This window comes from Electrona antarctica (assembly GCF_951216825.1).
Source record: "Electrona antarctica genome assembly, contig: scaffold_78, whole genome shotgun sequence".
NCBI classification, from domain to species: domain Eukaryota; kingdom Metazoa; phylum Chordata; class Actinopteri; order Myctophiformes; family Myctophidae; genus Electrona; species Electrona antarctica.
Genome location: NW_027637964.1, coordinates 654,643 through 682,500, shown reverse-complemented (window position 1 = coordinate 682,500; position 27,858 = coordinate 654,643). Strand labels below are relative to the sequence as shown.

The window sequence follows — 27,858 nt, the reverse complement described above, 5'->3', positions numbered from 1 at the left end:
GTCAAATATAAATGCTTCCGTTGTACAGTCTGGAGCAACGGAAGCTCTGATCATGAGTCAAATATAAATGCTTCCATCATACAGTCTGGAGCAACGGAAGCTCTGATCATGAGTAAAATATAATTGCTTCCGTCATACAGTCTGGAGCAACGGCAGCTCTGATCATGAGTCAAATATAAATGCTTCCGTCGTACAGTCTGGAGCAACGGAAGCTCTGATCATGAGTCAAATTTAAATGTTTCCGTTGTACAGTCTGGAGCAACGGAAGCTCTGATCATGAGTCAAATATAAATGCTTCCGTCATACGGTTTGTACAGAGTGTACATTTGTACACTATCAGAGTTAAATTAACAATGATTTTACAAAAATAAATCGGGGGGTCCAGAGATATAAATGAAGGTTGGTGAGGGGTCCGTTAAAACGACCGGATTAAGGTTGGTGAGGGGTGCGTTAAAACGACCGGATTAAGGTTGGTGAGGGGTGCGTTAAAACGACCAGATTAAGGTTGGTGAGGGGTGCGTTAAAACGACCGGATTAAGGTTGGTGAGGGGTGCGTTAAAACGACCGGATTAAGGTTGGTGAGGGGTGCGTTAAAACGACCGGATTAAGGTTGGTGAGGGGTGCGTTAAAACGACCGGATTAAGGTTGGTGAGGGGTGTGTTAAAACGACCGGATTAAGGTTGGTGAGGGGTGCGTTAAAACGACCGGATTAAGGTTGGTGAGGGGTCCGTTAAGACGACCGGATTAAGGTTGGTGAGGGGTGCGTTAAAACGACCGGATTAAGGTTGGTGAGGGGTGCGTTAAAACGACCGGATTAAGGTTGGTGAGGGGTGCGTTAAAACGACCGGATTAAGGTTGGTGAGGGGTGTTAAAACGACCAGATTAAGGTTGGTGAGGGGTGTGTTAAAACGACCGGATTAAGGTTGGTGAGGGGTGCGTTAAAACGACCGGATTAAGGTTGGTGAGGGGTGCGTTAAGACGACCAGATTAAGGTTGGTGAGGGGTGCGTTAAAACGACCGGATTAAGGTTGGCGAGGGGTGCGTTAAAACGACCGGATTAAGGTTGATGAGGGGTGCGTTAAAACGACCAGATTAAGGTTGGTGAGGGGTGCGTTAAAACGACCAGATTAAGGTTGGTGAGGGGTGTGTTAAAACGACCGGATTAAGGTTGGTGAGGGGTGCGTTAAAACGACCGGATTAAGGTTGGTGAGGGGTGCGTTAAAACGACCAGATTAAGGTTGGTGAGGGGTGCGTTAAAACGACCAGATTAAGGTTGGTGAGGGGTGCGTTAAAACGACCGGATTAAGGTTGGCGAGGGGTGCGTTAAAACGACCGGATTAAGGTTGATGAGGGGTGCGTTAAAACGACCAGATTAAGGTTGGTGAGGGGTGCGTTAAAACGACCAGATTAAGGTTGGTGAGGGGTGCGTTAAAACGACCGGATTAAGGTTGGTGAGGGGTGCGTTAAGACGACCGGATAAAGGTTGGTGAGGGGTGCGTTAAAACGACCGGATTAAGCTTGGTGAGGGGTGCGTTAAAACGACCGGATTAAGGTTGGTGAGGGGTGCGTTAAAACGACCAGATTAAGGTTGGTGAGGGGTGCGTTAAAACGATCGGATTAAGGTTGGTGAGGGGTGTGTTAAAACGACCAGATTAAGGTTGGTGAGGGGTGCGTTAAAACGACCGGATTAAGGTTGGTGAGGGGTGCGTTAAAACGACCAGATTAAGGTTGGTGAGGGGTGTTAAAACGACCAGATTAAGGTTGGTGAGGGGTGTGTTAAAACGACCGGATTAAGGTTGGTGAGGGGTGCGTTAAAACGACCAGATTAAGGTTGGTGAGGGGTGCGTTAAAACGATCGGATTAAGGTTGGTGAGGGGTGCGTTAAAACGACCGGATTAAGGTTGGTGAGGGGTGTGTTAAAACGACCGGATTAAGGTTGGTGAGGGGTGCGTTAAAACGACCGGATTAAGGTTGGTGAGGGGTGCGTTAAAACGACCGGATTAAGGTTGGTGAGGGGTGCGTTAAAACGACCGGATTAAGGTTGGTGAGGGGTGTTAAAACGACCAGATTAAGGTTGGTGAGGGGTGTGTTAAAACGACCGGATTAAGGTTGGTGAGGGGTGCGTTAAAACGACCGGATTAAGGTTGGCGAGGGGTGCGTTAAAACGACCGGATTAAGGTTGATGAGGGGTGCGTTAAAACGACCAGATTAAGGTTGGTGAGGGGTGCGTTAAAACGACCAGATTAAGGTTGGTGAGGGGTGCGTTAAAACGACCGGATTAAGGTTGGTGAGGGGTGCGTTAAGACGACCAGATAAAGGTTGGTGAGGGGTGCGTTAAAACGACCGGATTAAGCTTGGTGAGGGGTGCGTTAAAACGACCGGATTAAGGTTGGTGAGGGGTGCGTTAAAACGACCAGATTAAGGTTGGTGAGGGGTGCGTTAAAACGATCGGATTAAGGTTGGTGAGGGGTGCGTTAAAACGACCGGATTAAGGTTGGTGAGGGGTGTGTTAAAACGACCGGATTAAGGTTGGTGAGGGGTGCGTTAAAACGACCGGATTAAGGTTGGTGAGGGGTGCGTTAAAACGACCGGATTAAGGTTGGTGAGGGGTGCGTTAAAACGACCGGATTAAGGTTGGTGAGGGGTGTGTTAAAACGACCAGATTAAGGTTGGTGAGGGGTGCGTTAAAACGACCGGATTAAGGTTGGTGAGGGGTGCGTTAAAACGACCAGATTAAGGTTGGTGAGGGGTGTTAAAACGACCAGATTAAGGTTGGTGAGGGGTGTGTTAAAACGACCGGATTAAGGTTGGTGAGGGGTGCGTTAAAACGACCAGATTAAGGTTGGTGAGGGGTGCGTTAAAACGATCGGATTAAGGTTGGTGAGGGGTGCGTTAAAACGACCGGATTAAGGTTGGTGAGGGGTGTGTTAAAACGACCGGATTAAGGTTGGTGAGGGGTGCGTTAAAACGACCGGATTAAGGTTGGTGAGGGGTGCGTTAAAACGACCGGATTAAGGTTGGTGAGGGGTGCGTTAAAACGACCGGATTAAGGTTGGTGAGGGGTGTTAAAACGACCAGATTAAGGTTGGTGAGGGGTGTGTTAAAACGACCGGATTAAGGTTGGTGAGGGGTGCGTTAAAACGACCGGATTAAGGTTGGCGAGGGGTGCGTTAAAACGACCGGATTAAGGTTGATGAGGGGTGCGTTAAAACGACCAGATTAAGGTTGGTGAGGGGTGCGTTAAAACGACCAGATTAAGGTTGGTGAGGGGTGCGTTAAAACGACCGGATTAAGGTTGGTGAGGGGTGCGTTAAGACGACCAGATAAAGGTTGGTGAGGGGTGCGTTAAAACGACCGGATTAAGCTTGGTGAGGGGTGCGTTAAAACGACCGGATTAAGGTTGGTGAGGGGTGCGTTAAAACGACCAGATTAAGGTTGGTGAGGGGTGCGTTAAAACGATCGGATTAAGGTTGGTGAGGGGTGCGTTAAAACGACCGGATTAAGGTTGGTGAGGGGTGTGTTAAAACGACCGGATTAAGGTTGGTGAGGGGTGCGTTAAAACGACCGGATTAAGGTTGGTGAGGGGTGCGTTAAAACGACCGGATTAAGGTTGGTGAGGGGTGCGTTAAAACGACCGGATTAAGGTTGGTGAGGGGTGTTAAAACGACCAGATTAAGGTTGGTGAGGGGTGTGTTAAAACGACCGGATTAAGGTTGGTGAGGGGTGCGTTAAAACGACCGGATTAAGGTTGGTGAGGGGTGCGTTAAAACGACCAGATTAAGGTTGGTGAGGGGTGCGTTAAAACGACCAGATTAAGGTTGGTGAGGGGTGCGTTAAAACGATCGGATTAAGGTTGGTGAGGGGTGCGTTAAAACGACCGGATTAAGGTTGGTGAGGGGTGTGTTAAAACGACCGGATTAAGGTTGGTGAGGGGTGCGTTAAAACGACCGGATTAAGGTTGGTGAGGGGTGCGTTAAAACGACCGGATTAAGGTTGGTGAGGGGTGCGTTAAAACGACCGGATTAAGGTTGGTGAGGGGTGTTAAAACGACCAGATTAAGGTTGGTGAGGGGTGCGTTAAAACGACCGGATTAAGGTTGGTGAGGGGTGCGTTAAAACGACCGGATTAAGGTTGGTGAGGGGTGCGTTAAGACGACCGGATTAAGGTTGGCGAGGGGTGCGTTAAAACGACCGGATTAAGGTTGGCGAGGGGTGCGTTAAAACGACCGGATTAAGGTTGATGAGGGGTGCGTTAAAACGACCAGATTAAGGTTGGTGAGGGGTGCGTTAAAACGACCAGATTAAGGTTGGTGAGGGGTGTGTTAAAACGACCGGATTAAGGTTGGTGAGGGGTGCGTTAAAACGACCGGATTAAGGTTGGTGAGGGGTGCGTTAAAACGACCAGATTAAGGTTGGTGAGGGGTGCGTTAAAACGACCAGATTAAGGTTGGTGAGGGGTGCGTTAAAACGACCGGATTAAGGTTGGCGAGGGGTGCGTTAAAACGACCGGATTAAGGTTGATGAGGGGTGCGTTAAAACGACCAGATTAAGGTTGGTGAGGGGTGCGTTAAAACGACCAGATTAAGGTTGGTGAGGGGTGCGTTAAAACGACCGGATTAAGGTTGGTGAGGGGTGCGTTAAGACGACCGGATAAAGGTTGGTGAGGGGTGCGTTAAAACGACCGGATTAAGCTTGGTGAGGGGTGCGTTAAAACGACCGGATTAAGGTTGGTGAGGGGTGCGTTAAAACGACCAGATTAAGGTTGGTGAGGGGTGCGTTAAAACGATCGGATTAAGGTTGGTGAGGGGTGCGTTAAAACGACCGGATTAAGGTTGGTGAGGGGTGTGTTAAAACGACCGGATTAAGGTTGGTGAGGGGTGCGTTAAAACGACCGGATTAAGGTTGGTGAGGGGTCCGTTAAAACGACCGGATTAAGGTTGGTGAGGGGTGCGTTAAAACGACCGGATTAAGGTTGGTGAGGGGTGCGTTAAAACGACCGGATTAAGGTTGGTGAGGGGTGTTAAAACGACCAGATTAAGGTTGGTGAGGGGTGTGTTAAAACGACCGGATTAAGGTTGGTGAGGGGTGCGTTAAAACGACCGGATTAAGGTTGGTGAGGGGTGCGTTAAAACGACCAGATTAAGGTTGGTGAGGGGTGCGTTAAAACGACCGGATTAAGGTTGGCGAGGGGTGCGTTAAAACGACCGGATTAAGGTTGATGAGGGGTGCGTTAAAACGACCAGATTAAGGTTGGTGAGGGGTGCGTTAAAAGGACCAGATTAAGGTTGGTGAGGGGTGTGTTAAGACGACCGGATTAAGGTTGGTGAGGGGTGCGTTAAAACGACCAGATTAAGGTTGGTGAGGGGTGCGTTAAAACGACCAGATTAAGGTTGGTGAGGGGTGCGTTAAAACGACCAGATTAAGGTTGGTGAGGGGTGCGTTAAAACGACCGGATTAAGGTTGGTGAGGGGTGCGTTAAAACGACCGGATTAAGGTTGGTGAGGGGTGTGTTAAAACGACCAGATTAAGGTTGGTGAGGGGTGCGTTAAAACGACCAGATTAAGGTTGGTGAGGGGTGCGTTAAGACGACCAGATTAAGGTTGGTGAGGGGTGCGTTAAAAGGACCAGATTAAGGTTGGTGAGGGGTGCGTTAAAACGACCAGATTAAGGTTGGTGAGGGGTGCGTTAAAACGACCAGATTAAGGTTGGTGAGGGGTGCGTTAAAACGACCAGATTAAGGTTGGTGAGGGGTGCGTTAAAACGACCAGATTAAGGTTGGTGAGGGGTGCGTTAAAACGACCAGATTAAGGTTGGTGAGGGGTGCGTTAAAACGACCGGATTAAGGTTGGTGAGGGGTGTGTTAAAACGACCAGATTAAGGTTGGTGAGGGGTGCGTTAAAACGACCGGATTAAGGTTGGTGAGGGGTGCGTTAAAACGACCAGATTAAGGTTGGTGAGGGGTGCGTTAAAAGGACCAGATTAAGGTTGGTGAGGGGTGCGTTAAAACGACCGGATTAAGGTTGGTGAGGGGTGCGTTAAAAGGACCAGATTAAAGTTGGTGAGGGGTGCGTTAAAACGACCAGATTAAGGTTGGTGAGGGGTGCGTTAAAACGACCGGATTAAGGTTGGTGAGGGGTGCGTTAAGACGACCAGATTAAGGTTGGTGAGGGGTGCGTTAAAACGACCAGATTAAGGTTGGTGAGGAGTGCGTTAAAACGACCAGATTAAGGTTGGTGAGGGGTGCGTTAAAACGACCAGATTAAGGTTGGTGAGGGGTGCGTTAAAACGACCGGATTAAGGTTGGTGAGGGGTGCGTTAAAACGACCGGATTAAAGTTGGTGAGGGGTGTGTTAAAAGGACCTGATTAAGGTTGGTGAGGGGTGCGTTAAAAGGACCAGATTAAGGTTGGTGAGGGGTGCGTTAAAACGACCGGATTAAGGTTGGTGAGGGGTGCGTTAAAACGACCAGATTAAGGTTGGTGAGGGGTGCGTTAAAACGACCGGATTAAGGTTGGTGAGGGGTGCGTTAAAACGACCAGATTAAGGTTGGTGAGGGGTGCGTTAAAACGACCAGATTAAGGTTGGTGAGGGGTGCGTTAAAACGACCGGATTAAGGTTGGTGAGGGGTGCGTTAAAACGACCAGATTAAGGTTGGTGAGGGGTGCGTTAAAACGACCGGATTAAGGTTGGTGAGGGGTGCGTTAAAACGACCGGATTAAGGTTGGTGAGGGGTGCGTTAAAACGACCAGATTAAGGTTGGTGAGGGGTGCGTTAAGACGACCAGATTAAGGTTGGTGAGGGGTGCGTTAAAACGACCAGATTAAGGTTGGTGAGGGGTGCGTTAAAACGACCAGATTAAGGTTGGTGAGGGGTGCGTTAAAACGACCAGATTAAGGTTGGTGAGGGGTGCGTTAAAACGACCGGATTAAGGTTGGTGAGGGGTGCGTTAAAACGACCAGATTAAGGTTGGTGAGGGGTGCGTTAAGACGACCAGATTAAGGTTGGTGAGGGGTGCGTTAAAACGACCAGATTAAGGTTGGTGAGGGGTGCGTTAAAACGACCAGATTAAGGTTGGTGAGGGGTGCGTTAAAAGGACCAGATTAAGGTTGGTGAGGGGTGCGTTAAAAGGACCAGATTAAGGTTGGTGAGGGGTGCGTTAAAAGGACCAGATTAAGGTTGGTGAGGGGTGCGTTAAGGGTTGGGAGAGGGTTAAGGTTAGGTGTAGGTGCGCTGCCCGGTGGGAGGTTAAGGGTTGGGAGAGGGTTAAGGTTAGGTGTAGGTGCGCTGCCCGGTGGGAGGTTAAGGGTTGGGAGAGGGTTAAGGTTAGGTGTAGGTGCGCTGCCCTGTGGGAGGTTAAGGGTTGGGAGAGGGTTAAGGTTAGGTGTAGGTGCGCTGCCCTGTGGGAGGTTAAGGGTTGGGAGAGGGTTAAGGTTAGGTGTAGGTGCGCTGCCCGGTGGGAGGTTAAGGGTTGGGAGAGGGTTAAGGTTAGGTGTAGGTGCGCTGCCCGGTGGGAGGTTAAGGGTTGGGAGAGGGTTAAGGTTAGGTGTAGGTGCGCTGCCCGGTGGGAGGTTAAGGGTTGGGAGAGGGTTAAGGTTAGGTGTAGGTGCGCTGCCCGGTGGGAGGTTAAGGGTTGGGAGAGGGTTAAGGTTAGGTGTAGGTGCGCTGCCCGGTGGGAGGTTAAGGGTTGGGAGAGGGTTAAGGTTAGGTGTAGGTGCGCTGCCCGGTGGGAGGTTAAGGGTTGGGAGAGGGTTAAGGTTAGGTGTAGGTGCGCTGCCCGGTGGGAGGTTAAGGGTTGGGAGAGGGTTAAGGTTAGGTGTAGGTGCGCTGCCCGGTGGGAGGTTAAGGGTTGGGAGAGGGTTAAGGTTAGGTGTAGGTGCGCTGCCCGGTGGGAGGTTAAGGGTTGGGAGAGGGTTAAGGTTAGGTGTAGGTGCGCTGCCCGGTGGGAGGTTAAGGGTTGGGAGAGGGTTAAGGTTAGGTGTAGGTGCGCTGCCCTGTGGGAGGTTAAGGGTTGGGAGAGGGTTAAGGTTAGGTGTAGGTGCGCTGCCCGGTGGGAGGTTAAGGGTTGGGAGAGGGTTAAGGTTAGGTGTAGGTGCGCTGCCCGGTGGGAGGTTACGGTTTGAGATATCAGACCAACGGTATGTCTAACCAAACGCACCCAGAAACGCTGGTTTAGTCGACGAAATCAACCTTACCTTCTCCTCCTTGACGACGGCCCCTCCCCCTCCTCCCCCGCTGCGGGTCGACCTCTCCCCTCCTCCTCCTCCTCTCTCCTTCTCCTCCTTCTTCACGGAGCTGCTCGCCTCCTTCCTCTCTTCCTTGGTCTCCTTCCTGTCCTCCTTGTCCTCCTCCTGCTTCACGGCCGTCTCTGCTGCGTCCGCTGCGCCTCCTTCAGTCTTCACTGAGACTCCTATAGGAGGAGGACCAATGACACCTCCTCATTGGTCAAGTACAAAAACGGCCCTAAGCCCATTGGTCAAGAACAGAAACGGCCCTAAGCCCATTGGTCAAGAACAGAAACGGCCCGTCCGACCGCCCGCCCGCCCGCCCGCCCGCTCTGTTGTGAGCTTGTAGATCTACTATGACATCACAGACTCATTATGCATGATATAAACCAACCTATCACATCACAGACTCATTGTGCATGATATAAACCAACCTATCACATCACAGACTCATTGTGCATTGTACAGAACCCTTGTAACATGGATGATGATTGGTTGTCTGTAACATTGATGTTGATTGGTTGTCTGTAACATTGATGTTGATTGGTTGTCTGTAACATTGATGCTGATTGGTTGTCTGTAACATGGATGCTGATTGGTTGTCTGTAACATTGATGCTGATTGGTTGTCTGTAACATGGATGCTGATTGGGTGTCTGTAACATGGATGCTGATTGGTTGTATGTAACATTGATGTTGATTGGTTGTCTGTAACATTGATGCTGATTGGTTGTCTGTAACATGGATGCTGATTGGTTGTCTGTAACATTGATGTTGATTGGTTGTCTGTAACATTGATGTTGATTGGTTGTCTGTAACATGGATGTTGATTGGTTGTCTGTAACATTGATGCTGATTGGTTGTCTGTAACATGGATGCTGATTGGTTGTCTGTAACATTGATGTTGATTGGTTGTCTGTAACATTGATGCTGATTGGTCGCTCGGTGCGTTTTGTAACATGGATGTGATTGGTTACCGGAGCTGTTGGGCGTGGCCGAGCCGTCGCTCTCCGCCTTGGGGACGGTTTCCGTGGCGACGGGCGGGGCCGGGGGGGAGGCGGTCTCTTCCTTCACGTCCGCCTCTGTGCTGCTCTGTGATTGGAGGACGCCGCTGCCCTTCGCCGCTCGCACCTGTGAGGAGACAGCGGATTGGTTTAGAGGAGACAGGAGCAACACGGATTGGTTTAGAGGAGACAGGAGCAACACGGATTGGTTTAGAGGAGACAGGAGCAACACGGATTGGTTTAGAGGAGACAGGAGCAACACGGATTGGTTTAGAGGAGACAGGAGCAACACGGATTGGTTTAGAGGAGACAGGAGCAACACGGATTGGTTTAGAGGAGACAGGAGCAACACGGATTGGTTTAGAGGAGACAGGAGCAACACGGATTGGTTTAGAGGAGACAGGAGCAACACGGATTGGTTTAGAGGAGACAGGAGCAATTAAAACACCAAAAGGGGTTCCCGCCCAAAATGGGTTAAATGTTTTATAAGACTATCGATTCATCCGCAATAGCTTGTCTTGGAAACGTTGGGGCTTAACGAGACACTGCTGTCTCGTTGAACCCAGCTGGGTGAATAACCTAAATGACCTAATCAACGTCAACACTCACCACGGTAAATGCTCCATATAACTATGAACGCGCTAATGTTAATGTTCACTGTCTGTTAGGGTAGGGTAGGGCCGACCCAGTTAGGGTACGGTAGGACTGACCCAGTTAGGGTACGGTAGGGCCGACCCAGTTAGGGTAAGGTAGGACTGACCCAGTTAGGGTAGGGTAGGACCGACCCAGTTAGGGTAGGGTAGGACCGACCCAGTTAGGGTAGGGTAGGACCGACCCAGTTAGGGTAGGGTAGGGCCGACCCAGTTAGGGTAGGGTAGGACTGACCCAGTTAGGGTAGGGTAGGACCGACCCAGTTAGGGTAGGGTAGGACCGACCCAGTTAGGGTAGGGTAGGACCGACCCAGTTAGGGTAGGGTAGGACCGACCCAGTTAGGGTACGGTAGGGCCGACCCAGTTAGGGTAGGGTAGGACCGACCCAGTTAGGGTAGGGTAGGACCGACCCAGTTAGGGTACGGTAGGGCCTTAATTTTCAGGCCGATGAGAATTCTAGGACAGACAGAAGGACGGACGGTCAGACAGACAGAGGGTCAGACAGACAGGCAGACAGACAGACAGACAGACAGACAGACAGACAGACAGACAGACAGACAGACAGACAGACAGACAGACAGACAGACAGACAGACAGACAGACAGACAGACAGACAGAGGGTCAGACAGACAGAGGGTCAGACAGACAGAGGGTCAGACAGACAGACAGACAGACAGACAGACAGACAGACATAGGGTCAGACAGACAGAGGGTCAGACAGACAGACAGACAGACAGACAGACAGACAGACAGACAGACAGACAGACAGACAGACAGACAGACAGACAGACAGACAGACAGACAGACAGACAGAGGGGCAGACAGACAGACAGAGGGGCAGACAGACAGACAGCCAGAGGGTCAGACAGACAGACAGACAGACAGACAGACAGACAGACAGACAGACAGACAGACAGACAGACAGACAGACAGACAGACAGACAGACAGACAGACAGACAGACAGAGGGTCAGACAGACAGACAGAGGGTCAGACAGACAGACAGAGGGTCAGACAGACAGACAGACAGACAGACAGACAGACAGACAGACAGACAGACAGACAGACAGACAGACAGACAGACAGACAGACAGACAGACAGACAGACGGTCAGACAGACAGAGGGTACAGTCAGACAGACAGACAGACAGACAGACAGACAGACAGACAGACAGACAGACGGTCAGACAGACAGACAGACAGACAGACAGACAGACAGACAGACAGACAGACAGAGGGTCAGACAGACAGAGGGTACAGTCAGACAGACAGACAGACAGACAGACAGAGGGTCAGACAGACAGAGGGTACAGTCAGACAGACAGACAGACAGACAGACAGACAGACAGACAGACAGACAGACAGACAGACAGACAGACAGACAGACAGACAGACAGAGGGTCAGACAGACAGACAGACAGACAGAGGGTCAGACAGACAGACAGACAGACAGACAGACCTGGTGTAGTTCAGACTGAGTCTCTCTCAGCCTCATCTTGAACTTGACGACCTCTCCTTTCATCTGCTGGTTGTGCGTCTGCAGCGTGCTGATCAGGTGACGCATCTCTCTGTTGATTGGTCCTGGCCGAGAGAGAGGGAGGTCAGAGGTCAAATGGATATCGTTTTGCATCTCTGTGACAGGCCTAAACGTTCTCCCCTTCCTCCGCACACACGCACGCACGCACGCACGCACGCACGCACGCACGCACGCACGCACGCACGCACGCACGCACGCACGCACGCACGCACGCACGCACGCACAAGATGAGATGATACAGAAACACCGCGTTGGCACGCCTGCAGGTAACTTTGGTGAGAGACAAATAAATCCTCTCAAATCTCTAATTGACAAACACAGTGTTCAAAGGTGTAATGAAACAAGTGTTCTGCAGTGCTGTCTGGTTTAAAGGTGTAATGAAACCAAACACAGTGTTCTGCAGTGCTGTCTGGTTTAAAGGTGTAATGAAACGGAAATGGTGGACATTTTATTATGAAGTTTCAAACGGTTTCAAGTTGAAACACCGGTCTGAAGTTTCTGAACCAATCAGAGCGTTGCATCCCTTCAGGCGATGGGACGGTAGCTAGGGAGTGTTGCTATGCTATACGCAGCAGCGTGGTGTGTGTTTGTTTACAAATTAAATAGACGGCCAAACTGTACCAGTTTACTGTTATGTGGCTTATTTCTACCCTATAATGTTTTCAGATACATATTTTAGCGTGATGATTAAGTTGAAACCGAGTAATACACTGTCTGGATGTTATCTGGAATGGGAATAAAAACGGAGGATTTATGTAATCAATAGCAGCTGTGCTGCACGGATGCGCACATATGGAGAGGATACGGGTGAGCTTCATTTTTATTGGCTTTTATCGATGTTGGCCTCGACACGTCATCACGCAGCACGTTTTCGTTTTCAGGAAGTAATACAAAAAATATTTTTATGGACTTTTGATATAAAAACACAAAAATGAGAATTTTCCCATTTCTTTGGCATCCATTGTTAGGTATGCTCATATGATGACCACGGAGATGGTCTAAAAGTGTGAAAAACGTATTTTTCATTTCACTACACCTTTAAGCTACTGTAGTCATATTTTGGTTCATCTGTTAGTTGAGTTTCAGTTGAATACGTTTAAGATTTGAGTCAAGATTTAGTCAACTCAAGATTTGAACCCATTTAGACCTCAAAATTTAAAAAAATATCCTCCTTTTGCAAAAATAGCAGACGTACAAGCTCATAGCGCGCCACCGAGTGGCGCTCTATGAGCTTGTAGATCTGCTATTTTTCAATAGCTAAATTATAACATAATGTTTAAAACACCAAAAGGGGTTAATCGCTCAATGACTAATGGAAACCCAGGGGCGGTTACCTGCTCGCCCATTGGCTGCCCGGGGTAGAGGGGTGTGGTGTTTACCTGCTTGCTCATTGGCCGCCAGCGTCTGCTCGAACTCGATGCGCAGCATCTCGTACTCCTTCCTGACCTGAGCCAGAGTGTCCTCCAGCTGGAACACCTCCGTACGCACCTTCCTCTGGAGGGAGACCTCATCATTCTGATGAGAGACACACACACACTGTTAGCACCTTCCTCTGGAGGGAGACCTCATCGTTCTGATGAGAGACACACACACACTGTTAGCACCTTCCTCTGGAGGGAGACTTCATCGTTCTGATGAGAGACACACACACACTGTTAACACCTTCCTCTGGAGGGAGACCTCATCGTTCTGATGAGAGACACACACACACTGTTAGCACCTTCCTCTGGAGGGAGACCTCATCATTCTGATGAGAGACACACACACACTGTTAGCACCTTCCTCTGGAGGGAGACCTCATCGTTCTGAGACACACACACACACACACACTGTTAGCACCTTCCTCTGGAGGGAGACCTCATCATTCTGATGAGAGACACACACACACTGTTAGCACCTTCCTCTGGAGGGAGACCTCATCGTTCTGAGACACACACACACACACACACACACACACACACACACACACACACACACACACACACACACACACACACACACACACACACACACACACACACACACACACACACACACACACACACACACACACACACACACACACACACACACACACACACACACCCGCGTTTGTTAGACATACTAAGAGTCCAACATGTATTAGTTGGACTAACTTGAACATGTGAAGTTGACATTTTGCAGACTATTATATGTGTGTTCTCTCACTGCTGTTTTTATTATATTATTATATGTGTGTTCTCACTCTCACTGTTTTTCGGGCTCACAATTATTGTAAATTGTTCGGGACGGCTATATCTGGAGATATGGGCCATTTTGGGTGAGTGATGCTGCTATAGAATGTGTGTGTAAAGGTGTCTACTAACATATCTATAGTCACCAATGTGTGTGTAAAGGTGTCTACTAACATATCTATAGTCACCAATGTGTGTGTAAAGGTGTCTACTAACATATCTATAGTCACCAATGTGTTTGTAAAGGTGTCTACTAACATATCTATAGTCACCAATGTGTGTGTAAAGGTGTCTACTAACATATCTATAGTCACCAATGTGTTGTAAAGGTGTCTACTAACATATCTATAGTCACCAATGTGTGTGTAAAGGTGTCTACTAACATATCTATAGTCAATGTGTTTGTAAAGGTGTCTACTAACATATCTATAGTCAATGTGTTTGTAAAGGTGTCTACTAACATATCTATAGTCACCAATGTGTGTGTAAAGGTGTCTACTAACATATCAGTCACCAATGTGTGTGTAAAGGTGTCTACTAACATATCTATAGTCACCAATGTGTGTGTAAAGGTGTCTACTAACATATCAGTCACCAATGTGTGTGTAAAGGTGTCTACTAACATATCTATAGTCACCAATGTGTGTGTAAAGGTGTCTACTAACATATCTATAGTCACCAATGTGTGTGTAAAGGTGTCTACTAACATATCTATAGTCACCAATGTGTTTGTAAAGGTGTCTACTAACATATCTATAGTCACCAATGTGTTTATAAAGGTGTCTACTAACATATCTATAGTCACCAATGTGTGTGTAAAGGTGTCTACTAACATATCTATAGTCACCAATGTGTGTGTAAAGGTGTCTACTAACATATCAGTCACCAATGTGTGTGTAAAGGTGTCTACTAACATATCTATAGTCACCAATGTGTTTATAAAGGTGTCTACTAACATATCTATAGTCACCAATGTGTTTGTAAAGGTGTCTACTAACATATCTATAGTCACCAATGTGTTTATAAAGGTGTCTACTAACATATCTATAGTCACCAATGTGTGTGTAAAGGTGTCTACTAACATATCAGTCACCAATGTGTGTGTAAAGGTGTCTACTAACATATCTATAGTCACCAATGTGTGTGTAAAGGTGTCTACTAACATATCAGTCACCAATGTGTGTGTAAAGGTGTCTACTAACATATCAGTCACCAATGTGTGTGTAAAGGTGTCTACTAACATATCTATAGTCACCAATGTGTTTATAAAGGTGTCTACTAACATATCTATAGTCACCAATGTGTGTGTAAAGGTGTCTACTAACATATCTATAGTCACCAATGTGTTTGTAAAGGTGTCTACTAACATATCTATAGTCACCAATGTGTGTGTAAAGGTGTCTACTAACATATCTATAGTCACCAATGTGTTTGTAAAGGTGTCTACTAACATATCTATAGTCACCAATGTGTGTGTAAAGGTGTCTACTAACATATCTATAGTCACCAATGTGTTGTAAAGGTGTCTACTAACATATCTATAGTCACCAATGTGTTTATAAAGGTGTCTACTAACATATCTATAGTCACCAATGTGTGTGTAAAGGTGTCTACTAACATATCTATAGTCACCAATGTGTGTGTAAAGGTGTCTACTAACATATCAGTCACCAATGTGTGTGTAAAGGTGTCTACTAACATATCAGTCACCAATGTGTGTGTGTAAAGGTGTCTACTAACATATCTATAGTCACCAATGTGTGTGTAAAGGTGTCTACTAACATATCTATAGTCACCAATGTGTTTGTAAAGGTGTCTACTAACATATCTATAGTCACCAATGTGTTTGTAAAGGTGTCTACTAACATATCTATAGTCACCAATGTGTTTGTAAAGGTGTCTACTAACATATCTATAGTCACCAATGTGTTTGTAAAGGTGTCTACTAACATATCTATAGTCACCAATGTGTTTGTAAAGGTGTCTACTAACATATCTATAGTCACCAATGTGTTTGTAAAGGTGTCTACTAACATATCTATAGTCAATGTGTTTGTAAAGGTGTCTACTAACATATCTATAGTCACCAATGTGTTTGTAAAGGTGTCTACTAACATATCTATAGTCACCAATGTGTTTGTAAAGGTGTCTACTAACATATCTATAGTCACCAATGTGTGTGTAAAGGTGTCTACTAACATATCAGTCACCAATGTGTGTGTAAAGGTGTCTACTAACATATCAGTCACCAATGTGTGTGTAAAGGTGTCTACTAACATATCTATAGTCACCAATGTGTGTGTAAAGGTGTCTACTAACATATCTATAGTCACCAATGTGTTTGTAAAGGTGTCTACTAACATATCTATAGTCACCAATGTGTGTGTAAAGGTGTCTACTAACATATCAGTCACCAATGTGTGTGTAAAGGTGTCTACTAACATATCTATAGTCACCAATGTGTGTGTAAAGGTGTCTACTAACATATCTATAGTCACCAATGTGTTTGTAAAGGTGTCTACTAACATATCTATAGTCACCAATGTGTGTGTAAAGGTGTCTACTAACATATCTATAGTCACCAATGTGTGTGTAAAGGTGTCTACTAACATATCTATAGTCACCAATGTGTGTGTAAAGGTGTCTACTAACATATCTATAGTCACCAATGTGTTTGTAAAGGTGTCTACTAACATATCTATAGTCACCAATGTGTTTGTAAAGGTGTCTACTAACATATCTATAGTCACCAATGTGTTTGTAAAGGTGTCTACTAACATATCTATAGTCACCAATGTGTGTGTAAAGGTGTCTACTAACATATCAGTCACCAATGTGTGTGTAAAGGTGTCTACTAACATATCAGTCACCAATGTGTGTGTAAAGGTGTATACTAACATATCTATAGTCACCAATGTGTTTATAAAGGTGTCTACTAACATATCTATAGTCACCAATGTGTGTGTAAAGGTGTCTACTAACATATCTATAGTCACCAATGTGTTTGTAAAGGTGTCTACTAACATATCTATAGTCACCAATGTGTGTGTAAAGGTGTCTACTAACATATCTATAGTCACCAATGTGTTTGTAAAGGTGTCTACTAACATATCTATAGTCACCAATGTGTGTGTAAAGGTGTCTACTAACATATCTATAGTCACCAATGTGTTGTAAAGGTGTCTACTAACATATCTATAGTCACCAATGTGTTTATAAAGGTGTCTACTAACATATCTATAGTCACCAATGTGTGTGTAAAGGTGTCTACTAACATATCTATAGTCACCAATGTGTGTGTAAAGGTGTCTACTAACATATCAGTCACCAATGTGTGTGTAAAGGTGTCTACTAACATATCAGTCACCAATGTGTGTGTAAAGGTGTCTACTAACATATCTATAGTCACCAATGTGTTTGTAAAGGTGTCTACTAACATATCTATAGTCACCAATGTGTTTGTAAAGGTGTCTACTAACATATCTATAGTCACCAATGTGTGTGTAAAGGTGTCTACTAACATATCAGTCACCAATGTGTGTGTAAAGGTGTCTACTAACATATCAGTCACCAATGTGTGTGTAAAGGTGTCTACTAACATATCTATAGTCACCAATGTGTGTGTAAAGGTGTCTACTAACATATCTATAGTCACCAATGTGTTTGTAAAGGTGTCTACTAACATATCTATAGTCACCAATGTGTGTGTAAAGGTGTCTACTAACATATCAGTCACCAATGTGTGTGTAAAGGTGTCTACTAACATATCTATAGTCACCAATGTGTGTGTAAAGGTGTCTACTAACATATCTATAGTCACCAATGTGTTTGTAAAGGTGTCTACTAACATATCTATAGTCACCAATGTGTGTGTAAAGGTGTCTACTAACATATCTATAGTCACCAATGTGTGTGTAAAGGTGTCTACTAACATATCTATAGTCACCAATGTGTGTGTAAAGGTGTCTACTAACATATCTATAGTCACCAATGTGTTTGTAAAGGTGTCTACTAACATATCTATAGTCACCAATGTGTTTGTAAAGGTGTCTACTAACATATCTATAGTCACCAATGTGTTTGTAAAGGTGTCTACTAACATATCTATAGTCACCAATGTGTGTGTAAAGGTGTCTACTAACATATCAGTCACCAATGTGTGTGTAAAGGTGTCTACTAACATATCAGTCACCAATGTGTGTGTAAAGGTGTATACTAACATATCTATAGTCACCAATGTGTTTATAAAGGTGTCTACTAACATATCTATAGTCACCAATGTGTGTGTAAAGGTGTCTACTAACATATCTATAGTCACCAATGTGTTTGTAAAGGTGTCTACTAACATATCTATAGTCACCAATGTGTGTGTAAAGGTGTCTACTAACATATCTATAGTCACCAATGTGTTTGTAAAGGTGTCTACTAACATATCTATAGTCACCAATGTGTGTGTAAAGGTGTCTACTAACATATCTATAGTCACCAATGTGTTGTAAAGGTGTCTACTAACATATCTATAGTCACCAATGTGTTTATAAAGGTGTCTACTAACATATCTATAGTCACCAATGTGTGTGTAAAGGTGTCTACTAACATATCTATAGTCACCAATGTGTGTGTAAAGGTGTCTACTAACATATCAGTCACCAATGTGTGTGTAAAGGTGTCTACTAACATATCAGTCACCAATGTGTGTGTAAAGGTGTCTACTAACATATCTATAGTCACCAATGTGTTTGTAAAGGTGTCTACTAACATATCTATAGTCACCAATGTGTTTGTAAAGGTGTCTACTAACATATCTATAGTCACCAATGTGTGTGTAAAGGTGTCTACTAACATATCAGTCACCAATGTGTGTGTAAAGGTGTCTACTAACATATCAGTCACCAATGTGTGTGTAAAGGTGTCTACTAACATATCTATAGTCACCAATGTGTGTGTAAAGGTGTCTACTAACATATCTATAGTCACCAATGTGTTTGTAAAGGTGTCTACTAACATATCTATAGTCACCAATGTGTGTGTAAAGGTGTCTACTAACATATCAGTCACCAATGTGTGTGTAAAGGTGTCTACTAACATATCTATAGTCACCAATGTGTGTGTAAAGGTGTCTACTAACATATCTATAGTCACCAATGTGTTTATAAAGGTGTCTACTAACATATCTATAGTCACCAATGTGTGTGTAAAGGTGTCTACTAACATATCTATAGTCACCAATGTGTGTGTAAAGGTGTCTACTAACATATCAGTCACCAATGTGTGTGTAAAGGTGTCTACTAACATATCAGTCACCAATGTGTGTGTAAAGGTGTCTACTAACATATCTATAGTCACCAATGTGTTTGTAAAGGTGTCTACTAACATATCTATAGTCACCAATGTGTTTGTAAAGGTGTCTACTAACATATCTATAGTCACCAATGTGTGTGTAAAGGTGTCTACTAACATATCAGTCACCAATGTGTGTGTAAAGGTGTCTACTAACATATCAGTCACCAATGTGTGTGTAAAGGTGTCTACTAACATATCTATAGTCACCAATGTGTGTGTAAAGGTGTCTACTAACATATCTATAGTCACCAATGTGTTTGTAAAGGTGTCTACTAACATATCTATAGTCACCAATGTGTGTGTAAAGGTGTCTACTAACATATCAGTCACCAATGTGTGTGTAAAGGTGTCTACTAACATATCTATAGTCACCAATGTGTGTGTAAAGGTGTCTACTAACATATCTATAGTCACCAATGTGTTTGTAAAGGTGTCTACTAACATATCTATAGTCACCAATGTGTGTGTAAAGGTGTCTACTAACATATCTATAGTCACCAATGTGTGTGTAAAGGTGTCTACTAACATATCTATAGTCACCAATGTGTGTGTAAAGGTGTCTACTAACATATCTATAGTCACCAATGTGTTTGTAAAGGTGTCTACTAACATATCTATAGTCACCAATGTGTTTGTAAAGGTGTCTACTAACATATCTATAGTCACCAATGTGTTTGTAAAGGTGTCTACTAACATATCTATAGTCACCAATGTGTTTGTAAAGGTGTCTACTAACATATCTATAGTCACCAATGTGTTTGTAAAGGTGTCTACTAACATATCAGTCACCAATGTGTGTGTAAAGGTGTCTACTAACATATCAGTCACCAATGTGTGTGTAAAGGTGTCTACTAACATATCTATAGTCACCAATGTGTGTGTAAAGGTGTCTACTAACATATCAGTCACCAATGTGTGTGTAAAGGTGTCTACTAACATATCTATAGTCACCAATGTGTGTGTAAAGGTGTCTACTAACATATCTATAGTCACCAATGTGTGTGTAAAGGTGTCTACTAACATATCTATAGTCACCAATGTGTTTGTAAAGGTGTCTACTAACATATCTATAGTCACCAATGTGTGTGTAAAGGTGTCTACTAACATATCAGTCACCAATGTGTGTGTAAAGGTGTCTACTAACATATCTATAGTCACCAATGTGTGTGTAAAGGTGTCTACTAACATATCTATAGTCACCAATGTGTGTGTAAAGGTGTCTACTAACATATCTATAGTCACCAATGTGTTTGTAAAGGTGTCTACTAACATATCTATAGTCACCAATGTGTGTGTAAAGGTGTCTACTAACATATCTATAGTCACCAATGTGTTTGTAAAGGTGTCTACTAACATATCTATAGTCAATGTGTTTGTAAAGGTGTCTACTAACATATCTATAGTCACCAATGTGTTTGTAAAGGTGTCTACTAACATATCTATAGTCAATGTGTTTGTAAAGGTGTCTACTAACATATCTATAGTCACCAATGTGTTTATAAAGGTGTCTACTAACATATCTATAGTCACCAATGTGTTTGTAAAGGTGTCTACTAACATATCTATAGTCACCAATGTGTGTGTAAAGGTGTCTACTAACATATCTATAGTCACCAATGTGTTTGTAAAGGTGTCTACTAACATATCTATAGTCACCAATGTGTTTGTAAAGGTGTCTACTAACATATCTATAGTCACCAATGTGTGTGTAAAGGTGTCTACTAACATATCTATAGTCACCAATGTGTGTGTAAAGGTGTCTACTAACATATCTATAGTCACCAATGTGTTTGTAAAGGTGTCTACTAACATATCTATAGTCACCAATGTGTGTGTAAAGGTGTCTACTAACATATCTATAGTCACCAATGTGTTTGTAAAGGTGTCTACTAACATATCTATAGTCACCAATGTGTGTGTAAAGGTGTCTACTAACATATCTATAGTCAATGTGTTTGTAAAGGTGTCTACTAACATATCTATAGTCAATGTGTTTGTAAAGGTGTCTACTAACATATCTATAGTCACCAATGTGTGTGTAAAGGTGTCTACTAACATATCTATAGTCACCAATGTGTTTGTAAAGGTGTCTACTAACATATCTATAGTCACCAATGTGTGTGTAAAGGTGTCTACTAACATATCTATAGTCAATGTGTTTGTAAAGGTGTCTACTAACATATCTATAGTCAATGTGTTTGTAAAGGTGTCTACTAACATATCTATAGTCACCAATGTGTGTGTAAAGGTGTCTACTAACATATCTATAGTCACCAATGTGTTTGTAAAGGTGTCTACTAACATATCTATAGTCACCAATGTGTGTGTAAAGGTGTCTACTAACATATCTATAGTCACCAATGTGTTTGTAAAGGTGTCTACTAACATATCTATAGTCAATGTGTTTGTAAAGGTGTCTACTAACATATCTATAGTCAATGTGTTTGTAAAGGTGTCTACTAACATATCTATAGTCACCAATGTGTTTGTAAAGGTGTCTACTAACATATCTATAGTCACCAATGTGTGTGTAAAGGTGTCTACTAACATATCTATAGTCACCAATGTGTTTGTAAAGGTGTCTACTAACATATCTATAGTCACCAATGTGTTTATAAAGGTGTCTACTAACATATCTATAGTCACCAATGTGTGTGTAAAGGTGTCTACTAACATATCTATAGTCACCAATGTGTGTGTAAAGGTGTCTACTAACATATCTATAGTCACCAATGTGTGTGTAAAGGTGTCTACTAACATATCTATAGTCACCAATGTGTTTGTAAAGGTGTCTACTAACATATCTATAGTCACCAATGTGTTTGTAAAGGTGTCTACTAACATATCTATAGTCAATGTGTTTGTAAAGGTGTCTACTAACATATCTATAGTCACCAATGTGTTTGTAAAGGTGTCTACTAACATATCTATAGTCACCAATGTGTTTGTAAAGGTGTCTACTAACATATCTATAGTCACCAATGTGTTTGTAAAGGTGTCTACTAACATATCTATAGTCACCAATGTGTGTGTAAAGGTGTCTACTAACATATCTATAGTCACCAATGTGTTTGTAAAGGTGTCTACTAACATATCTATAGTCACCAATGTGTTTGTAAAGGTGTCTACTAACATATCTATAGTCACCAATGTGTTTGTAAAGGTGTCTACTAACATATCTATAGTCACCAATGTGTGTGTAAAGGTGTCTACTAACATATCAGTCACCAATGTGTGTGTAAAGGTGTCTACTAACATATCTATAGTCACCAATGTGTTTGTAAAGGTGTCTACTAACATATCTATAGTCAATGTGTTTGTAAAGGTGTCTACTAACATATCTATAGTCAATGTGTTTGTAAAGGTGTCTACTAACATATCTATAGTCAATGTGTTTGTAAAGGTGTCTACTAACATATCTATAGTCACCAATGTGTGTGTAAAGGTGTCTACTAACATATCTATAGTCACCAATGTGTTTGTAAAGGTGTCTACTAACATATCTATAGTCACCAATGTGTGTGTAAAGGTGTCTACTAACATATCTATAGTCAATGTGTTTGTAAAGGTGTCTACTAACATATCTATAGTCAATGTGTTTGTAAAGGTGTCTACTAACATATCTATAGTCACCAATGTGTGTGTAAAGGTGTCTACTAACATATCAGTCACCAATGTGTGTGTAAAGGTGTCTACTAACATATCTATAGTCACCAATGTGTTTGTAAAGGTGTCTACTAACATATCTATAGTCAATGTGTTTGTAAAGGTGTCTACTAACATATCTATAGTCAATGTGTTTGTAAAGGTGTCTACTAACATATCTATAGTCAATGTGTTTGTAAAGGTGTCTACTAACATATCTATAGTCACCAATGTGTGTGTAAAGGTGTCTACTAACATATCTATAGTCACCAATGTGTTGTAAAGGTGTCTACTAACATATCAGTCACCAATGTGTGTGTAAAGGTGTCTACTAACATATCTATAGTCACCAATGTGTTTGTAAAGGTGTCTACTAACATATCTATAGTCACCAATGTGTTTGTAAAGGTGTCTACTAACATATCTATAGTCACCAATGTGTTTGTAAAGGTGTCTACTAACATATCTATAGTCACCAATGTGTTTGTAAAGGTGTCTACTAACATATCTATAGTCACCAATGTGTGTGTAAAGGTGTCTACTAACATATCTATAGTCACCAATGTGTGTGTAAAGGTGTCTACTAACATATCTATAGTCACCAATGTGTTTGTAAAGGTGTCTACTAACATATCTATAGTCACCAATGTGTGTGTAAAGGTGTCTACTAACATATCTATAGTCACCAATGTGTTTGTAAAGGTGTCTACTAACATATCTATAGTCACCAATGTGTGTGTAAAGGTGTCTACTAACATATCTATAGTCACCAATGTGTTTGTAAAGGTGTCTACTAACATATCTATAGTCAATGTGTTTGTAAAGGTGTCTACTAACATATCTATAGTCAATGTGTTTGTAAAGGTGTCTACTAACATATCTATAGTCACCAATGTGTTTGTAAAGGTGTCTACTAACATATCTATAGTCACCAATGTGTGTGTAAAGGTGTCTACTAACATATCTATAGTCACCAATGTGTTTGTAAAGGTGTCTACTAACATATCTATAGTCACCAATGTGTTTATAAAGGTGTCTACTAACATATCTATAGTCACCAATGTGTGTGTAAAGGTGTCTACTAACATATCTATAGTCACCAATGTGTGTGTAAAGGTGTCTACTAACATATCTATAGTCACCAATGTGTGTGTAAAGGTGTCTACTAACATATCTATAGTCACCAATGTGTTTGTAAAGGTGTCTACTAACATATCTATAGTCACCAATGTGTTTGTAAAGGTGTCTACTAACATATCTATAGTCAATGTGTTTGTAAAGGTGTCTACTAACATATCTATAGTCACCAATGTGTTTGTAAAGGTGTCTACTAACATATCTATAGTCACCAATGTGTTTGTAAAGGTGTCTACTAACATATCTATAGTCACCAATGTGTTTGTAAAGGTGTCTACTAACATATCTATAGTCACCAATGTGTGTGTAAAGGTGTCTACTAACATATCTATAGTCACCAATGTGTTTGTAAAGGTGTCTACTAACATATCTATAGTCACCAATGTGTTTGTAAAGGTGTCTACTAACATATCTATAGTCACCAATGTGTTTGTAAAGGTGTCTACTAACATATCTATAGTCACCAATGTGTGTGTAAAGGTGTCTACTAACATATCAGTCACCAATGTGTGTGTAAAGGTGTCTACTAACATATCTATAGTCACCAATGTGTTTGTAAAGGTGTCTACTAACATATCTATAGTCAATGTGTTTGTAAAGGTGTCTACTAACATATCTATAGTCAATGTGTTTGTAAAGGTGTCTACTAACATATCTATAGTCACCAATGTGTTTGTAAAGGTGTCTACTAACATATCTATAGTCACCAATGTGTGTGTAAAGGTGTCTACTAACATATCTATAGTCACCAATGTGTGTGTAAAGGTGTCTACTAACATATCTATAGTCAATGTGTTTGTAAAGGTGTCTACTAACATATCTATAGTCACCAATGTGTGTGTAAAGGTGTCTACTAACATATCAGTCACCAATGTGTTTGTAAAGGTGTCTACTAACATATCTATAGTCACCAATGTGTGTGTAAAGGTGTCTACTAACATATCTATAGTCACCAATGTGTGTGTAAAGGTGTCTACTAACATATCTATAGTCACCAATGTGTGTGTAAAGGTGTCTACTAACATATCTATAGTCACCAATGTGTGTGTAAAGGTGTCTACTAACATATCTATAGTCACCAATGTGTGTGTAAAGGTGTCTACTAACATATCTATAGTCACCAATGTGTTTGTAAAGGTGTCTACTAACATATCTATAGTCACCAATGTGTGTGTAAAGGTGTCTACTAACATATCAGTCACCAATGTGTGTGTAAAGGTGTCTACTAACATATCAGTCACCAATGTGTGTGTAAAGGTGTCTACTAACATATCTATAGTCACCAATGTGTGTGTAAAGGTGTCTACTAACATATCTATAGTCACCAATGTGTGTGTAAAGGTGTCTACTACAGCCTGTGTCTAACTACCTCCATGTGCTCCAGCTGGCGCAGGCGGGCGGTGCGCGTGGTGTTCAGCCTGGAGCGTGTCTCGTCCAGCTGAGCTTTGAGGACCAGAGACTCGTTGTAGAGAACCGAGAACTGGGACTGGAGGCAGTGGTACTCTGAGGACTCCTTCACTACGCCCTCCGCTCTGCTGAGCAACTCCACCTACACACACACACACACACACACACACACACACACACACACACACACACACACACACACACACACACACACACACACACACACACACACACACACACACACACACACACACACTCTCAGAGTTAAATTAACAGTGATTTTACAATATAAATTGGGGGGTCCCAGAGATAGAAATGCCATTAAATGGGGGTCCGTAGACTAATGCATGTCAAACTGGGGGGTGCCTTCAGCCTGGTGGAGACAATAAAACATACTCTTTCCCCATGCCTTCATGGTGGAGACAATAAAACATACTCTCTCCCCATGCCTTCATGGTGGAGACAATAAAACATACTCTCTCCCCATGCCTTCAGCCTGGTGGAGACAATAAAACATACTCTCTCCCAATGCCTTCATGGTGGAGACAATAAAACATACTCTCTCCCCATGCCTTCATGGTGGAGACAATAAAACATACTCTCTCCCCATGCCTTCATGGTGGAGACAATAAAACATACTCTCTCCCCATGCCTTCAGCCTGGTGGAGACAATAAAACATACTCTCTCCCCATGCCTTCAGCCTGGTGGAGACAATAAAACATACTCTTTCCCCATGCCTTCAGCCTGGTGGAGACAATAAAACATACTCTCTGCCGATGCCTTCATGGTGGAGACAATAAAACATACTCTCTCCCCATGCCTTCATGGTGGAGACAATAAAACATACTCTCTCCCCATGCCTTCATGGTGGAGACAATAAAACATACTCTCTCCCCATGCCTTCATGGTGGAGACAATAAAACATACTCTCTCCCCATGCCTTCATGGTGGAGACAATAAAACATACTCTCTCCCCATGCCTTCATGGTGGAGACAATAAAACATACTCTCTCCCCATGCCTTCATGGTGGAGACAATAAAACATACTCTCTCCCCATGCCTTCATGGTGGAGACAATAAAACATACTCTCTCCCCATGCCTTCAGCCTGGTGGAGACAATAAAACATACTCTCTCCCCATGCCTTCATGGTGGAGACAATAAAACATACTCTCTCCCCATGCCTTCAGCCTGGTGGAGACAATAAAACATATTCTCTCCCCATGCCTTCAGCCTGGTGGAGACAATAAAACATACTCTCTCCCCATGCCTTCATGGTGGAGACAATAAAACATACTCTCTGCCGATGCCTTCATGGTGGAGACAATAAAACATACTCTCTCCCCATGCCTTCATGGTGGAGACAATAAAACATACTCTCTGCCGATGCCTTCATGGTGGAGACAATAAAACATACTCTCTCCCCATGCCTTCATGGTGGAGACAATAAAACAATCTCTCTCCCCATGCCTTCAGCCTGGTGGAGACAATAAAACATACTCTCTCCCCATGCCTTCATGGTGGAGACAATAAAACATACTCTCTCCCCATGCCTTCATGGTGGAGACAATAAAACATACTCTCTCCCCATGCCTTCATGGTGGAGACAATAAAACATACTCTCTCCCCATGCCTTCAGCCTGGTGGAGACAATAAAACATACTCTCTCCCCATGCCTTCATGGTGGAGACAATAAAACATACTCTCTCCCCATGCCTTCAGCCTGGTGGAGACAATAAAACATATTCTCTCCCCATGCCTTCAGCCTGGTGGAGACAATAAAACATACTCTCTCCCCATGCCTTCATGGTGGAGACAATAAAACATACTCTCTGCCGATGCCTTCATGGTGGAGACAATAAAACATACTCTCTCCCCATGCCTTCAGCCTGGTGGAGACAATAAAACATACTCTCTGCCGATGCCTTCATGGTGGAGACAATAAAACATACTCTCTCCCCATGCCTTCATGGTGGAGACAATAAAACATACTCTCTCCCCATGCCTTCATGGTGGAGACAATAAAACATACTCTCTCCCCATGCCTTCATGGTGGAGACAATAAAACATACTCTCTCCCCATGCCTTCATGGTGGAGACAATAAAACATACTCTCTCCCCATGCCTTCATGGTGGAGACAATAAAACATACTCTCTCCCCATGCCTTCATGGTGGAGACAATAAAACATACTCTCTCCCCATGCCTTCATGGTGGAGACAATAAAACATACTCTCTCCCCATGCCTTCAGCCTGGTGGAGACAATAAAACATACTCTCTCCCCATGCCTTCATGGTGGAGACAATAAAACATACTCTCTCCCCATGCCTTCAGCCTGGTGGAGACAATAAAACATATTCTCTCCCCATGCCTTCAGCCTGGTGGAGACAATAAAACATACTCTCTCCCCATGCCTTCATGGTGGAGACAATAAAACATACTCTCTGCCGATGCCTTCATGGTGGAGACAATAAAACATACTCTCTCCCCATGCCTTCATGGTGGAGACAATAAAACATACTCTCTGCCGATGCCTTCATGGTGGAGACAATAAAACATACTCTCTCCCCATGCCTTCATGGTGGAGACAATAAAACAATCTCTCTCCCCATGCCTTCAGCCTGGTGGAGACAATAAAACATACTCTCTCCCCATGCCTTCATGGTGGAGACAATAAAACATACTCTCTCCCCATGCCTTCATG

The 27,858-nt window shown here is 43.3% G+C and overlaps 1 protein-coding gene across 1 annotated transcript in view; it reads right to left on the bottom strand.

The window, feature by feature from the left end:
- The window catches only part of LOC306918507 (E3 ubiquitin-protein ligase BRE1A-like), a gene marked incomplete at its 3' end in the record, with an annotated part of 58,675 nt that overhangs the window by 673 nt on the left and 30,144 nt on the right, over nt 1-27,858 (bottom strand). Inside the window, exons 11-15 of the mRNA XM_079531408.1 lie at nt 25,117-25,296; nt 12,789-12,924; nt 11,332-11,453; nt 9,197-9,350; nt 8,191-8,405 (exon numbers count right to left, since the gene is read on the bottom strand). Coding sequence (XP_079387534.1) covers nt 8,191-8,405; nt 9,197-9,350; nt 11,332-11,453; nt 12,789-12,924; nt 25,117-25,296 — 807 coding nt within the window. The remainder of the gene's footprint in view (nt 1-8,190; nt 8,406-9,196; nt 9,351-11,331; nt 11,454-12,788; nt 12,925-25,116; nt 25,297-27,858) is intronic.